Here is a 14,610-nt window from a genome sequence, read left to right as displayed (position 1 = left end):
TCACAATGAGCATCTATAGGGAATGAGTCAGTATTAATCGGTCTGGCTTATGTATCATGTAATTAAAACACATTATACGTGCAGAAAAATGATGACACGCACTGTGTTGTGAGAAGCTACAAATTAAATATTTCAAATATAGTTTTGGTCATAGCCTAAACTTTATTTATTGCCTTTTTTCCTTATAATTAGAAATCATCATAAATTAGGTAGCCTATCAATGTAAAGCTCAAACACTGAAAATTGACACATGGCTTTTATTTTTCAAGCAACTTAGATTTCAGATTATCATAAATATGTAAAACATATTTTGTATAAAAGGAAAAAATGTTTACTTCAGTAAATTTCCTTTTTATTCATATGCTTTTTCGTCGCTTTTTATTTAAAACATTTTATTCATTTAAAAAGGTGTTTTTCAATTACTCAACATTGCTTTTTCTTCTAAGACAGTGTAAACTTTAGTTTATATCCTTGTTTTGAATCTAGATAAGGACACTGATTTAAAAAGTCCAAAAAAGTCACAAGGTCCAAAAAGTATGCTCAGTGATGAAATAATCCTGATCCTCCTGATATTTCATGTCTCTTATTAGGGTTATTGTGAAACCACATGGTGGCTCCTGTAGTCACATAGTATGATGGGAACAGTGCCAACGTTCTTGTCACTCCCCTACAACCAACAACTTACCTCCCATTTACTGCTGCCATTCATCGACAAGGTATATGAGAGTCTGAACCAGAGTACAGCAATACATACGTCTCTACAGAGCACAAGGCAAAGGAAATTACAACCAAAATCAAAAGCCAATAATCAGAAAAATGGATCCCAGCAATCAGCCCCCAGGAGCTACGCCACCACCACCAGCATACCAGAACAAGCATGCTGGATACTCTCCCTCCTTTCCAAGCCAGCCAGTCCCCCAGGGCTCCTATGCTCAAGGACCATATCCAGGGCAGACTGTGGTCTCCATGCAGCCTGCAGTTAATCTGACCTTCACGCCACTGGCCAAACCAGAGCCAGATTACCTGTGCTATTCCATCTTTACCATGATGTGCTGCTGCTGCTCATTTCTGGGCATCGGTGCAATGGTTTTCTCCTCCTTTGTAAGTATTAGTCCATGTACTTTTCTTGAATTTCTTTAATCTTTATATAAGCACAATTAAACATAAAATTGCATAAAAAATCTTCATGTGATAGAGAAGTCAAATTATTTAGGCATGTCTTCACAATGGTTTACATTTTAATGTTTAGTAATGTAAAATATCAAATCTATAAAGAGAAAGGACTTTGGTAATCATCAAGTTTATAACTGTGGCTGTGGTTTGGAGAATGTATGGATGGATTATTCTGACATCTGTTTATAGCTGGAAACCAAATATCTTTTTTAGACAAATAAATTATTATTATTGATACTTCCGTGTAAATAATTGATATCAATGTACCGTCTGAAGATGTTTACTGATAAAGTATGTATAGGTGTGGTCTTTGTTCCTGTTTTTTTTTTTTTGCTTTCCTGTAAATGACTTTCAGTTCTAGAGAAAGAGGTGTGGCACTGGATACCAAAATTTATGTCTGATAGGGATAGTTAGGTGTGGCAAAATGGCTCGATAGCGCCACCTACGAAATGAAGCGCCATTCATGCTACGTTTCACGTACAGGTATGAAATTCGGTAGACACATGTAACAGCCCAATACCTACAAAAATGTCCATGGGTATAAAATCTGAAAATCTGAAAACCAAAATTTTTGCAGTTTTTGCCATTTCCAGAAGTTGTACTTCAACAAACTCCTCCTAGAGACTTAATCAGATCAACATAATATTTGGTAATGGCAATGGCTTTTGCAATGTTAAATTGTGAAGATCTTGAGTTTTCGCTGAAGGGCGTGTCTGTGGCAGCCTGACAAATTCGATGTTTCGCCATGAAACAGGAAGTTGTTGTAACTCAGGTAAACAATGTCTGTGATATGAGTCCTGGCCTGAAGACATCTATATGCCAGTATTCAGTTACAGTCATGGCTCCACCTGTGGGAAACAGGAAAAGACATGTTTTACACTGTAATTAACTCCTCATAGAGATTTAACAGATAAACATCATATTTGGTCAGTCTAATCTTAATACCTTAACGATGTTAAATTGCAAAGACCTTGAGTTTTCATTTAAGGGAGTGTCCGTGGCAACCTGACAAAATCTGATGTTTCGCCATGACATGAGTCCTGGCCTGAAGACATCTATATGACAATATTCAGTTAGTGTTAGCCACCTGCTGACAACAGGAAATGGCATTCTTTGCACTGTAATTCATCCCTAGAAACACATTAAAATATGCCATGAAGTACCAAAAATACTAGAAACATGTTAAATCATGCAACACTTGGCTAAGTGCTAAAATATGCGATTAATGCCACGAAACAGGACGTTGTTGTAACTCAGGTAAACAGTGTTCAATCTGCTCCAAATTTCACATGTTTGATAACAGCCCTGGCCTAAAGACATCTACATGGCAATATTCAGTAATAGTCAAAGTAGGTCTGGGCGATATATCGCATGCGATTGTCACGCGCATTTCGTCAGTAAAGCCGGTTCCCTGATTATCGCTAAATTGCCATCACCTGCTTTCAAATGGAGCGGCATTTAATAAACAAAGCCGTAGTTCACTGATAAGCCACGCAATATCGCGTTCATATCGCAGATGAATCGCCTTCGATAATGAACGCGATATTGAGTGGCTTATCAGTGAACTACGGCTCTGTTTATTAAATGCCGCTCCATTTGAAAGCAGGTGATGGCGATTTAGCGATAATCAGGGAACCGGCTTTACTGACGAAATGCGCATGACAATTGCATGCGATATATCGCCCAGCCCTAAGTCAAAGCGCCACATGTTGGCAGCTTTGCGAGTAAATATAGGAGAAATATGGCAAGTCATTTTGATGTGCCATATTTCTCCTGTATTTGCTCGCTTACTTGCATATCTCCCACTGTTCAATGACCGCCGGGTGGCTGTGCCCCCGGTTTCAAGGGCTCTTTAATTGCTGCTTGAAGCTTTAATTAAAATTGAAGTTTACTTAATCCATGCATTTGTTTCGGGATTACATGAATGATTTTTGTTGCATTAACTGAAACTGGGTGGAGGATTTTTAGTTCCCAGTGTGCTTTGCATGTGGCTAGATCAGGAGAGAAAAGCGCTGTCCCAAATGGCACACTCGGCTGTGTCCCAATTCAGAGGCTGCATCCTTTGAAGGCCGTATTTAAAATCCAAGTGCATCACAGCGGCGCGACAAAGACTGGCCCAATTCGTAGCCTCCTTTATATGTGGCCTCCAGATGCGTCCCTCAATTCACGTTCAATGAAGGATACAACATATGGATCCTTCACGGCCTAATCTACCCCAGAATTTATGGCATGCCGGTGACGACAGGAGACATTGCAGAATCACACTTTTAAATGTAAGGTTCAAATGTTGACATAAGTTACTAAGATGTGATTATATATAGTTTATTCTCTTTGTTATATACAGAAATGGACCATGGTGAAGATATTTATACAGTCTGAGTACAGAACAAACGTTACCGCCATTCATTAACGGCAGCTGTCCCAGTTGCTAGGTGACAAGAACAGTCCTACATAGGCTAGACCATCCCAATGGTTAGAGATTCAGACTTGTATCCCAAAGGTCGTCGGTTCGATTCTCAGTACAGGCAGGAAATTGCAGAGGTGCCCCTGAGCAAGGCACCTAATCCCCAATCGCTCCCTGGGCACCACAGAAAAATGGCTGCTCTACTGCACTACACAATGCTCCTAAAGTGTGTGCACTAACTTGGATGGGTTAAATGCAGAGGACAAATTCCGAGTATGGGTTACCATAGTTGGCCTTCACATTTCACTTTCAGTTAACAATGCTCATTCTGACCTTTGTGGCCTTCGAAGGATGCAGCCACTGAATTGGGAAGGAGTATTTATATGCACTTTTGGTCTTGTGGATTTACAATGGCTGCCACATCCGCGTGTCCATTAAGTCCTTGGGACCGCATGGTGTTTACTCATTTACATTTTAGGTTTTAGAAGGGTGCTTGCGAGTGCCCCCCTTTGCAGTCAATATGCACCCTCTATGCGCACTTTTGCTGAGCCTATACTGAAGCAAGCTCCACAACAGACTTCTTCCCGAAAGTAAAAGTGTTGTTATGTCACAAAAGTGCATTTTTGTGTGTGTCTGTGTATATATATAGACTTTTTTTATATACTGGTTGAAACTCTCTCACATACTGATAGCAATCAATAATAGAAGTGGTTTAAATATTAATACATGTAAATATATCTTCTGTGTAAGTCTCAGGACCAAAAAATGTTTTTCCAAGCATTGCATTCTGCCTGAATTCAATGATAGGTCTTTCCTGCCTGTCAACATATGTACAGGTGGATCTCAATAAATTATTTTTTTCTGTAATTTAATTTAAAAACTAAAACTTAAATATATTCTAGATTTATTAGACATAAAGTAAAAAGACCTTTTTGTTTTCATTTTGATGATTACAGCTAATCATTATCTCAAATTATTAGAATATTTAATTTCAAGTTCTATTAAATTTCCATTCTCAGGGTATAAATAGGGTTTAGGTCAGTAATCCCAACAGCAGTCATGGGGAAGTCTGCTGACTTGACAGTTGTCCAGAAGACGATCATCAAGACCCTTTACAATGAGGGTAAGCCACAGAGGGTCATTGCTGAAAGAGCTGGCTGTTCACAGAGTGCTGTGCCAAAGCATATTCATGGAAAGTTGACTGGAAGGAAAAAGTGTGGTAGGAAAAGTGAAAGGAATGACCACAGGCTTGAAGATTGCCAGGCAAAGCCAATTTAAGAACTTAGGAGAGCTTCAAAAGGAGTGGAATGAAGCTGGAGTCAGTGCATCAAGAGCCACCACACACAGACGTCTTCAGGAAATGGGCTACAACTGTCACATTCCACGTACCAAGCCACTTCTGAACCAAATACAACGTCAGAAGCGTCTTACCTGGGCTAAGGAGAAGAAGAACTGGACTGTTGCTCAGTGGCCCAAAGTCCTCTTTTCAGATGGAAGTAATTTTTTCCATTTCATTTGGAAATCAAGGTCCCAGAGTCTGGAGGAAGAGTGGAGAGGCACAGGGACCATGTTGCTTGAAGACCAGTGTGAAGTTTCCACAGTCAGTGATGATTTGGGCTCCAATGTCATCTGCTGGTGTTGGGCCACTGTGTTTTCTGAAGTCCAGAGTCAACGCAACCATCTACCAGGAAATTTTAGAGCGCTTCATGCTTCCTTCTGCTGACAAGCTTTAGGGAGATGCTGATTTCATTTTCCAGCTGGATTTGCCCATGCTGTCAAAAGTACCAAAAGCTGGTTCAATGACCGTGGTGATACTGTGCTTGACTGGCCATCAAACTCACCAGACCTGAACCCCATAGAGAATCCACAGGGTATTGTCAAGAGGAAGATGAGAGACACCAGACCCAACAATGCAGATGAGCTGAAGGCCACTGTCAAAGAAACCTGGGCTTCCATACCACCTCAGCAGTGGCACAGATTGATCACCTCCATGCTACTCCGAATTGAGGCAGTAATTAAAGCAAAAGGAGCCCCTACCAAGTATTGAGTACATATACAGTGAATGAACATACTTTCCAGAAGGCCAACAATTCACTGAAAAAGTTTTTTTTTATTGGTCTTATGAAGTATTCTAATTTGTTGAGATAGCGAATTGGTGGGTTTCTGTTAAATGTTAGCCAAAATCATCACAATTAAAAGAACCAAAGACTTATAGTACTTCAGTCTGTGTGCACTGAATTTATTTAATATACGAGTTCCACAATTTGAGTTGAATTACTGAAATGAACTTTTCCATGACATTCTAATTTATTGAGATGCACCTATATTTGCATACTCCTGCACACCTGCTCACGCAGACATCACACATCATCAACATGTTCCATAAGGCTATGCAAAGTTGTAGACAGACAGTCACAGAGCTCCACAAACAAACAGCAGCCACCTTTAACAGTTCTTCCTGAACCAAAACAATGAGCTTATGCTACATTCATGTCAACCACAATTACGAGGTCCTCAGACTCAGATTTATACATTTCAGTGTCAAAACTATCAATGCTAAATCTGCAGCAGTCAGATGGTACAAGTCAGAGCTTTGTTGTTAGCGTTCATTATTATTGTAATGTTATGTTTGAAACATGAGGTAATTTAACGGCATCCCTTTTGACACTTTGCTGACTCTGCTGTGCCCGCTCATGTGTTTTGAAAGAGGCATGGCTTTGGGTGGGATCTTATGCTTTTAAAGCTAGCTTGCTATTTCTAGCCTCTCTGAAATTGCCTACCCTACCTTTAATAAATAAAAATTAAAAATATAATTTTGGTTGCTTGTTAAAGTAAATAGTGTTCCCATTCAGTCGGTCACGTTTGACGTACGTCGGACAGACCGACGAATAGGAATCTCGCTAGAGAGGCCAATCTACTTCGAGTGTAACTAAAACAAGCCAATGCACATTGGCATGCAATCATATGCATCAGCTGCTCAAACAAGCCGCAGCGCGGGTATATAATGAGCAGCAGGTGCGTTGCATCTTCAGCTTTTCGCTTCGAGCCGAACGGTGTTTGTTCCTGTTCTCTGCAAGCGAGTGTCTGCTAGAAGACGAGTCAAGCTTTTGGTTGAACTTCTTTTTTCCGAGTGCGGCGAACAGCACAGCAGCGGGTCGAAGTCCTCTCTTTTTCTGTTTTTGTTTCGTTTGCCGTTTTTGAGCAAATAGCTGTTTGACAGCGTCAGAAGGCTGTCCTCACGGCCGGTACGGTGCGCTTTTGAGCGCTGAAAAGCCGTTTTTACGGATGGTAAGAGTGAGCACCTTCAAAGAGAGAGAAAGCACATGACAGGCTGCATACAATCCCTGTCTGTGTTGCGGTGGCCGTTCCCCTGCGTGCTTCAGCACTTCTAAAAGAGTAAAGTCCCTGAAAGAGCCACACAAGTAGATTCGCGTCTTTTAAAGACGACATCCTACTTGTGTTTCTGGATGCGATCGTTCCTGTCCTCACTGACGGCCACGATCACTGTTTCGCATGTCTGGGCGCGTGCTGAAATGATGTTCGTGGGTGTTCATGTTTTCATATGAGAACATGATCACGTCGACACGCCGGTCGTGACTCTTCTTTCACCGGGAAGCTTGAGTCCCTCTGTTGTTGGGTCAGCTGCCGCTTGTGTGTAAAAGCACAGCCGCGGGTCTGCCCGACACTCTGGGAGACCGTGGAGATCAACGAGAGCAAACCTCTCGCTCCTCTGCGTGTCGTGTGCCGTCGAGCTGCCGGGCTGCAGCGCGGGTTGTCACGGCAACCCAGCGCTCGCTCGGCGCTCTAGATGCGCGGTTCCCTTGCGTAATCTCCATTGTAGCGCCCTCTCTGGTGCACCAGAAGAGGTCTACTTTGCTGATATGGCTTGGGTGACATGAGGTTGAGGGGTTCCTTCGGGGAACCAACCCCCTAGGGCCCTCCCTCTCTAGCGCATTGCAAGCTGTGCAGTTTCTGGATTGGATTGCTGGTCCTTTTCATAGGGGAACCTAGCATTTCATTCAGAGCTCCAGCTGAGGGACAGACGTCGATTGCAGCATCGGAGAGAGTGCTGTTATGCTCTGGAAATGAGGGTGACGCTGCCCACTGTAATGGTGTGTGCTTATGCTGAATCAGATTCAGAGTTTACAGCCATGCTTTCCTGGGTCTTCCAGATGTGCATGGAAAACTTGGCAGTATGGGGGTATATTGGTGCCATAAATATGGAATAAGCCAATCTGCATAAGTTTTTCCTCTCTCACTACCCTCTTGGATGGGGTGGCTGTACACAGACCACACCCACCCTGCATGTGAGGCCAAGGCACTCTTTTTGCATGAGGGTAGTTCTGTGCTGGGGTTGAGCTGCGCTTGTTGACTAACCGTGATCAAAGTCACGGCGCAGGCCCTCAGCCAGACGATGTCCACCTCCGTGGTCCAGAAGTGCCCCCTTGCTTACCTTGTGAGGTGTGAGAGGTTGTCAAGCTAAATGCTTTCTCAATGCTCCCATCTTACGAGGTGGCCTTTCGGTGACACTGTCGAGGACTGAGCCCAGCGGTTCTCCTCAGTTAGTAGCAGATCGGGGAGCTTCCCATGACAAACCATTGAGTTCCTCTTGGGCCGCCTCTCAGTCTGCTCGTCGCCAAGGGTGTCGTCCCCTGCAAGAAACTCCGGCCCAGCAGGCTCTGCTGTATCCATTGCGGGGAGATGACGCCTCCCGTCTCTGCAGCTGTTTAACTGGTTGGTGAGAATCACCCCTGAGACGGGCGACCCAGAGATGGGTGGGGCTGCTCTTCCACCCCTGGAGGAGGGCCAGGTGGTAAATCCTTTATTGGGTTTGTTTCTGTTCCGCCACTGACCCAAGAGGCAGCGGTACCCAAATTTTAAAGAGCAGTTCCTCCATTTCCAGGTCTGAAGAGGGTTTGGAGAGCAGTGGGAGGAGAAAAACCTCACCACTCTCATCCCCCTCTTCTGTCGCCAGCGGACAGCAGCGAGCAGCGGGCAGCCAAAGCCTCGACTGCTCCCTCTGTCCATCCGTGGAGCCAGGTAAGTATTGCCTAGCACACTGTGACGCCGCTTCGGGGCCGCCCTCACAAAGAGAGCCCCCCGAGCCGCGTCCCTGTGTTCCACCTCGCTGCCCTGCTGCGGGTACACCGGTGGTCCCTTTGGTCCTGCTTGTACGGTCTCTGCGAGCCGGATTAGCGCTCCCCAGTCCGTCTCGCTGGCTCCTTCGGACCATCAGGGTCGGCTTTGCGATTCAGTTCGCCCGGCTTCCCCCCCCAAGTTCAGGGACGTCCTCTTCACTACAGTGAAAGATGCCGATGCCCCTGTCCTGCGTGCGGAGATCGCAGTCCTACTGGCGAAGGACGTGATAGAGCCGGTCCCTCCAGCCGATTTGAGGTCGGGGTTCTACAGCCCCTACTTCATTGTACCCAAGAAAAGCGGCGGGTTACGACCGATCTTGGACCTGCGAGTTTTGAATCGGAGCCTCCACAAGCTACCATTCAAAATGCTCACGCAGAAACGCATTTTCGAGTGCATCCGTCCCCGAGATTGGTTTGCAGCGATTGACCTGAAGGACGCGTACTTCCATGTTTCAATTCTTCCGCGACACAGGCCATTCCTGAGATTCGCGTTTCAGAGGCTCCTGGGGCATATGGCGGCTGCTGCGGCTGTAACACCGCTCGGTCTGCTTCATATGAGACCGCTTCAGCACTGGCTTCACGGCCGAGTCCCGAGATGGGCGTGGCAGCGCGGCACGTTCCGGGTGCCAATCACTCAGGAGTGCCGCCGAACCTTCAGTCCGTGGTCGGACCCCTTGTTTCTTCGGGCAGGAGTGCCCCTAGAACAGGTGTCCCGGCATGCTGTGGTGTTCACAGATGCTTCTGCCACCGGCTGGGGTGCCACGTAATACGGGCATGCAGTCTCAGGGGTTTGGACGGGACCCCATCTGCATTGGCACATCAATTGCCTCGAGTTGCTGGCAGTACGCCTTGCTCTGAGCCGCCTCAAAGGCCTGCTTCAGGGCAAGCATGTACTGTTCCGTATGGACAACACTGCGACCGTTGCGTACATCAACCGTCAAGGTGGTCTACGCTCCCGTCGCATGTCGCAACTCGCCCGCCATCTCCTCCTGTGGAGTCGGAAGCATCTGAGGTCGCTTCGCGCCATTCATGTTCCCGGTGTGCTCAACCGTGTGGCCAACGAGCTATCACGAGCTGCGCTGCCAGGAGAGTGGCGACTCCACCCCCCAGGTGGTTCAGCTGATCTGGAGAGAATTCGGAGAGCCTCAGGTAGACCTGTTTGCCTCACCAGAAACCTCCCACTGCCAGTTGTTTTACTCTCTGACCGAGGGGACACTCGGGACAGATGCACTGGCTCACAGCTGGCCCTGGGGCCTGTGCAAATATGCGTTTCCCCCAGTGAGCCTACTTGCACAGACCCTGTGCAAAGTCAGGGAGGACGAGGAGCAGGTCTTGTTAGTTGCGCCTTACTGGCCCAACCGGACCTGGTTCCCAGAACTCTCACTCCTCGCGACAGCCCCTCCCTGGCCCATCCCTCTGAGGAAAGACCTTCTTTCTCAGAGACGGGGCACTCTTTGGCACCCGCGTCCAGACCTCTGGAAACTCCATGTCTGGTCCCTTGGACGGGATGCGGAGGTTCTAGGTGACTTGCGGAGGTTCTAGGTGACTTACCCCCTGAGGTACTTAACACCATCACTTCGGCACGTGCACTGTCTACGAGACGTGCTTACGCCTCAAAGTGGAACCTGTTCGCCGAGTGGTGCTCTTCTCGCTGGGAAGACCCCCGAAGATGCTCGATCAGAGTCGTGCTTTCCTTCTTGCAGTAGGGTTGGAGCGTAGGCTGTCACCCCTCCACCCTCAAAGTCCATACTGCTGCTATATCCGCTTACCACGACCACTTAGATGGCAAATCTGTTGGTCAGCACGACCTGGTCATCAGGTTCCTTAGGGGGGCGAGACGGTTAAATCCTTCTCGTCCCCTCTCCATACCCTCTTGGGACCTCACTCTGGTGCTGAGAGCACTTCAGATTGCTCCCTTTGAGCCTTTGCTGTCAGCAGACTTAAAGATTCTGTCTATGAAGACTTTGCTGCTGGTGGCATTGGCCTCCATCAAGTGGGTAGGGGACCTGCAGTCATTTTCGGTCGACGAATCGTGCCTGGAGTTCGGGCCGGGTGATAGCCACGTGGTACTAAGACCCCGGCCTGGCTATGTGCCCAAGGTTCCTACCACTCCCTTCAGGGACCAGGTGGTGAGCCTGCAAGCGCTGCCCTCGGAGGAGGCAGACCCAGCCCTGGCTTAACTCTGTCCAGTCCGCGCTTTGCGACTGTACATAGACAGAACCTAAAGCCTCAGGACCTCAGACCAGCTCTTGTCTGTTATGGAGGCCAGCAGAAGGGAAAGGCTGTCTCCAAGCAGAGGATGGCCCACTGGATAGTGGATGCCATCGCCCTGGCTTACCAAGCTCAGGGCGTGCCCTGCCCGCTCAGGTTGCATGCTCACTCCACGAGAGGTGTCGCATCCTCCTGGGCGCTGGCTCGTGGCGCCTCGCTGACAGACATTTGTAGAGCTGCGGGCTGGGCGACACCTAACACGTTCGCTAGATACTATAGCCTTCGTTTTCGCTAGATACTATAGCCTTCGTGTCGAGCCGGTCTCCTCCCATGTTCTCGCCACAGGTCAGAGGCACGGAGAGGCCCCGGCTTAGTGTCGGCTTGCTGCGCTACATGCGCTTCTTTTCTCCAGAGAGTCCCTACAAGGCAGACCCTGTCGAGTCCTCCGATATCCCTTCGGCAGCCGACGTGGCGGAGCGTCTGGCGCCAGGCCTATACTCCGTTGTATCCTTGAGAACCGGGTTTAGGCTGGGTTCCATATGTGTGACCCTACGGGGATCCCATATGGTTGGTTCCACGGTTGCTCCTAAACGAAGCCCGTGTCTTTCCCTCTGGGAGAACCTACCCTTCATCGGGTTGGAGTCACCCCAGCTCTTCCATATGTAGCACAGCCCTACAGGGTTGTCTATATGTACTTCTCCACATAACTCCTTCGGGGAAGGATGTGGCTTCCGCAGCGTTCCTTTCCCAGCGAAGGGTACGCTTTCCCAGCGTTATCCAATAGTCTCACTGAATGGGTTTTGGGGAACAGCAGTGATCGACTCTCTCTGTGTTAGCCCTGTCCCACCATCCTCAGGCAAGGGGGTTCAGGTGGCTTACAACAGAGCACTGGAAGGGGGCTGCTCCTGTGGCGCTTTGGTAGGGATTCCTATTCGAAGCCGGTCTGTCCGACGTACGTCGAACGTGACCGACTGAATGGGAACGTCTCGGTTACAAAGGTAACCCTCGTTCCCTGAAGGAGGGAACGGAGACGTACGTCCCGTCGCCACAGTCGCTGTACCCCGCTGATGCTGCCGCCTATCCGGTTCGGCTCCTCAGCGAAAACCTGAAGATGCAACGCACCTGCTGCTCATTATATACCCGCGCTGCGAGGCGAGCAGCTGATGCATATGATTGCATGCCAATGTGCATTGGCTCGTTTTAGTTACACTCGAAGTAGATTGGCCTCTCTAGCGAGATTCCTATTCGTCGGTCTGTCCGACGTACGTCTCCATTCCCTCCTTCAGGGAACGAGGGTTACCTTTGTAACCGAGACGTTTCCTATACCTTTAACATGAAAACTATAAGAAAACCTATCCACAAAGTGGAGGTTCCTCCATGTGCCATTTTCTCAAAGAAATTCAGAAGGAGAACAGTGGTTAACATTATATTTCATAATTGTTTTCACAGACTCAAAATGCCAACTACTCAGGACAGCGAGCATTAGCAGAGAAGAACTCCAAAATGGCACGCATCCTGAATCATCTCGCCGTTGCTGTTGGCATCACCATCTTTGTATTGCTTATTATCTCACAGTTTGTGTTTAAAGAGTAACAGCTGTTAGAACTGTCATGTTTGGATACAGATTACAAACAGATTTGGTTCTCTGCTTTTCAGATGTTATTTGGGCAAAGTATCATAATACTGAATACTATATGCTGATTATTGATATGTTTATGATTATTATTGTTTAAGCTAAATTTATCTTGAAAAAAAAAGGGTATTTTCTTAATTAATAACAGGAATATATTTTTTTCTTTACTTCTGTAATGCTTTGGTTTTTTATTTAGATTTTTGCTAAATAAATGTATGCATGTGCACAGTTTTTACCTTTACATGTGTAATGAAGGATGAACTCAAAAACAAAATAAAACTGGATACAAATGCAGTGAGTTTTATGGACAAAAATAAATATTTGTTTTCGAGTGGAGCACATTCAGTTAATCAACTCAATTAACGACAAGAGGTATACTGTATATACAGTAGACTTGCCTTTATCAGCATCCCTCCACCTCCCCATCTCCTCACTTCTTCTAGTCCTAACTATTCTTATCTCAATCAGGGGGAGTACTCTGGTTTTGGGCCAAAATTTAGAGCTCGGAGCCCTTTTCCCAGACAGCACGCCAAATATGCATAACCTTTACTCTATTTAATTATATGAATATACACAAGTGTGAACTTGTGAAACATAAACAAATCAAACAGGAGAACCAGGGGGGTATTCCAGAAAGCAGGTTATGTGCATACCTGGGTATGTTTAAGGGTATATAACCCTAACTTTCAGTTCCAAAAATGGAGGTAACTTTCAGGGTAGGCTATGTAAGAAGCCACAGCAACAATAATTCTTATTCTCAATGAATAAAGATTACTTATTAAATGAAATGACTGACAAAAGTTATTGCACAAACACCAAATAGGTGGCGATGTGCACTAAGTAAGTTATGTAAATCGCGTCAAACAAAAGAAGGAGGAAGTAGAATGGCACGCTTTTTCTTAGCATCTGTTTCCATGGTGAATCATTGATGTTGGTCTGTTGAGAAAGTTCAGAGAGCAAGTTGCTATGGCTACTTACATACCCTGTAAGTTACCTCCGATTTTGGAACCATAATTTACTGACATCTGAACCGCTGAACGCAGTGGATTAGTTTTATTTTTGAAGGGAATGCACTACAGATCTAATATACACATACGATTTCTGTAACGCTGCCTGCTATTTACGTTCACAGACATAACTGACTGTGTTTATGTGAACTCTGTGTTTTTGACAGAACCTTGTGTGTATCTGACAGTTTAAAAAAAAATAAAAAATTTGAAAGAGAAATTACTCAGGAGACTTGACGTCTGACAGCCAGCTGTCCGTGTGCGTGTTCTTCAGATAAGTGCTCTCAAAAAAATGATCCACTGAAGTTTAAACTGATATAGCTTTATTTATTTAACGCATGGAAATAATAAACTTTAAAGCTGCAGTCTGCGATTTTTGGCCCTCTAGCAGTTAATAAACAGAACTGCATGCGTCTTGCGGAAAAACATTGTAGCCGGAGCTACTTTTCTCCGTGTATGTCTATGGAGTGTCACGCAGTTACTGTGATACTCTGCAGCGGGTCCTACCAGTCCGGTCTGAAATAGTCTGAATATAAACACTTATTATAAGTGTACCATAATGATTCAGGGTAAGACAAAACACGGCTTGGAAAATAGATTCATGTTGTACATTTTCATTGTATAATTTTTTTAAAATTTTGAACACAAAAAAGTTGTGGACAGCGGCTTTAATGGTGAAAGAAGAACTTAGCTATCCGTGAGAGTGATCGTGATATAGATGATAATCGACACCAAGCAGATGTCTGGCAGAGAATCTGATTAAGGCAAGAACTGTGATCGTAGAGAAGGGGCGGGGCACAGCAGCTCATTTGCATTTAAAGGCACATGCACAAAAACAGCCTGTTCTAGTCAGAAATGGGTATTTACAACATGGTCCAGATCGCTAGTAGTTCCTGCATAGTGACTATGTAACAGTTGAGTAATTAATGATGCATTTCATGACCACGTTGAGAGTAAAAAAATATAATTGCTCACATTGTGATTATTAATTAATTAGTAATTCTTTATAATTTGTCATAGTTACCTATTAGTTCTTAATGATGC

General features: G+C 45.7%; 1 protein-coding gene across 1 annotated transcript; it reads left to right on the top strand.

The window, feature by feature from the left end:
- The first annotated feature begins 728 nt into the window (after positions 1 to 728).
- LOC137028054 (synapse differentiation-inducing gene protein 1-like) lies at positions 729 to 12,835 on the top strand. The gene is made up of 2 exons (XM_067396767.1): positions 729 to 1,101; positions 12,376 to 12,835. Exons 1-2 carry the CDS (start codon positions 817 to 819, stop codon positions 12,517 to 12,519), a joined length of 429 nt encoding a protein of 142 aa, XP_067252868.1. The 5' UTR covers positions 729 to 816; the 3' UTR covers positions 12,520 to 12,835.
- The last annotated feature ends 1,775 nt before the right edge of the window (positions 12,836 to 14,610 follow it).

This window comes from Chanodichthys erythropterus, chromosome 2 (assembly GCF_024489055.1).
Source record: "Chanodichthys erythropterus isolate Z2021 chromosome 2, ASM2448905v1, whole genome shotgun sequence".
NCBI classification, from domain to species: domain Eukaryota; kingdom Metazoa; phylum Chordata; class Actinopteri; order Cypriniformes; family Xenocyprididae; genus Chanodichthys; species Chanodichthys erythropterus.
The sequence above is the reverse complement of the archived record's forward strand: the minus strand, read 5'-3'. Positions and strand labels throughout refer to the sequence as shown.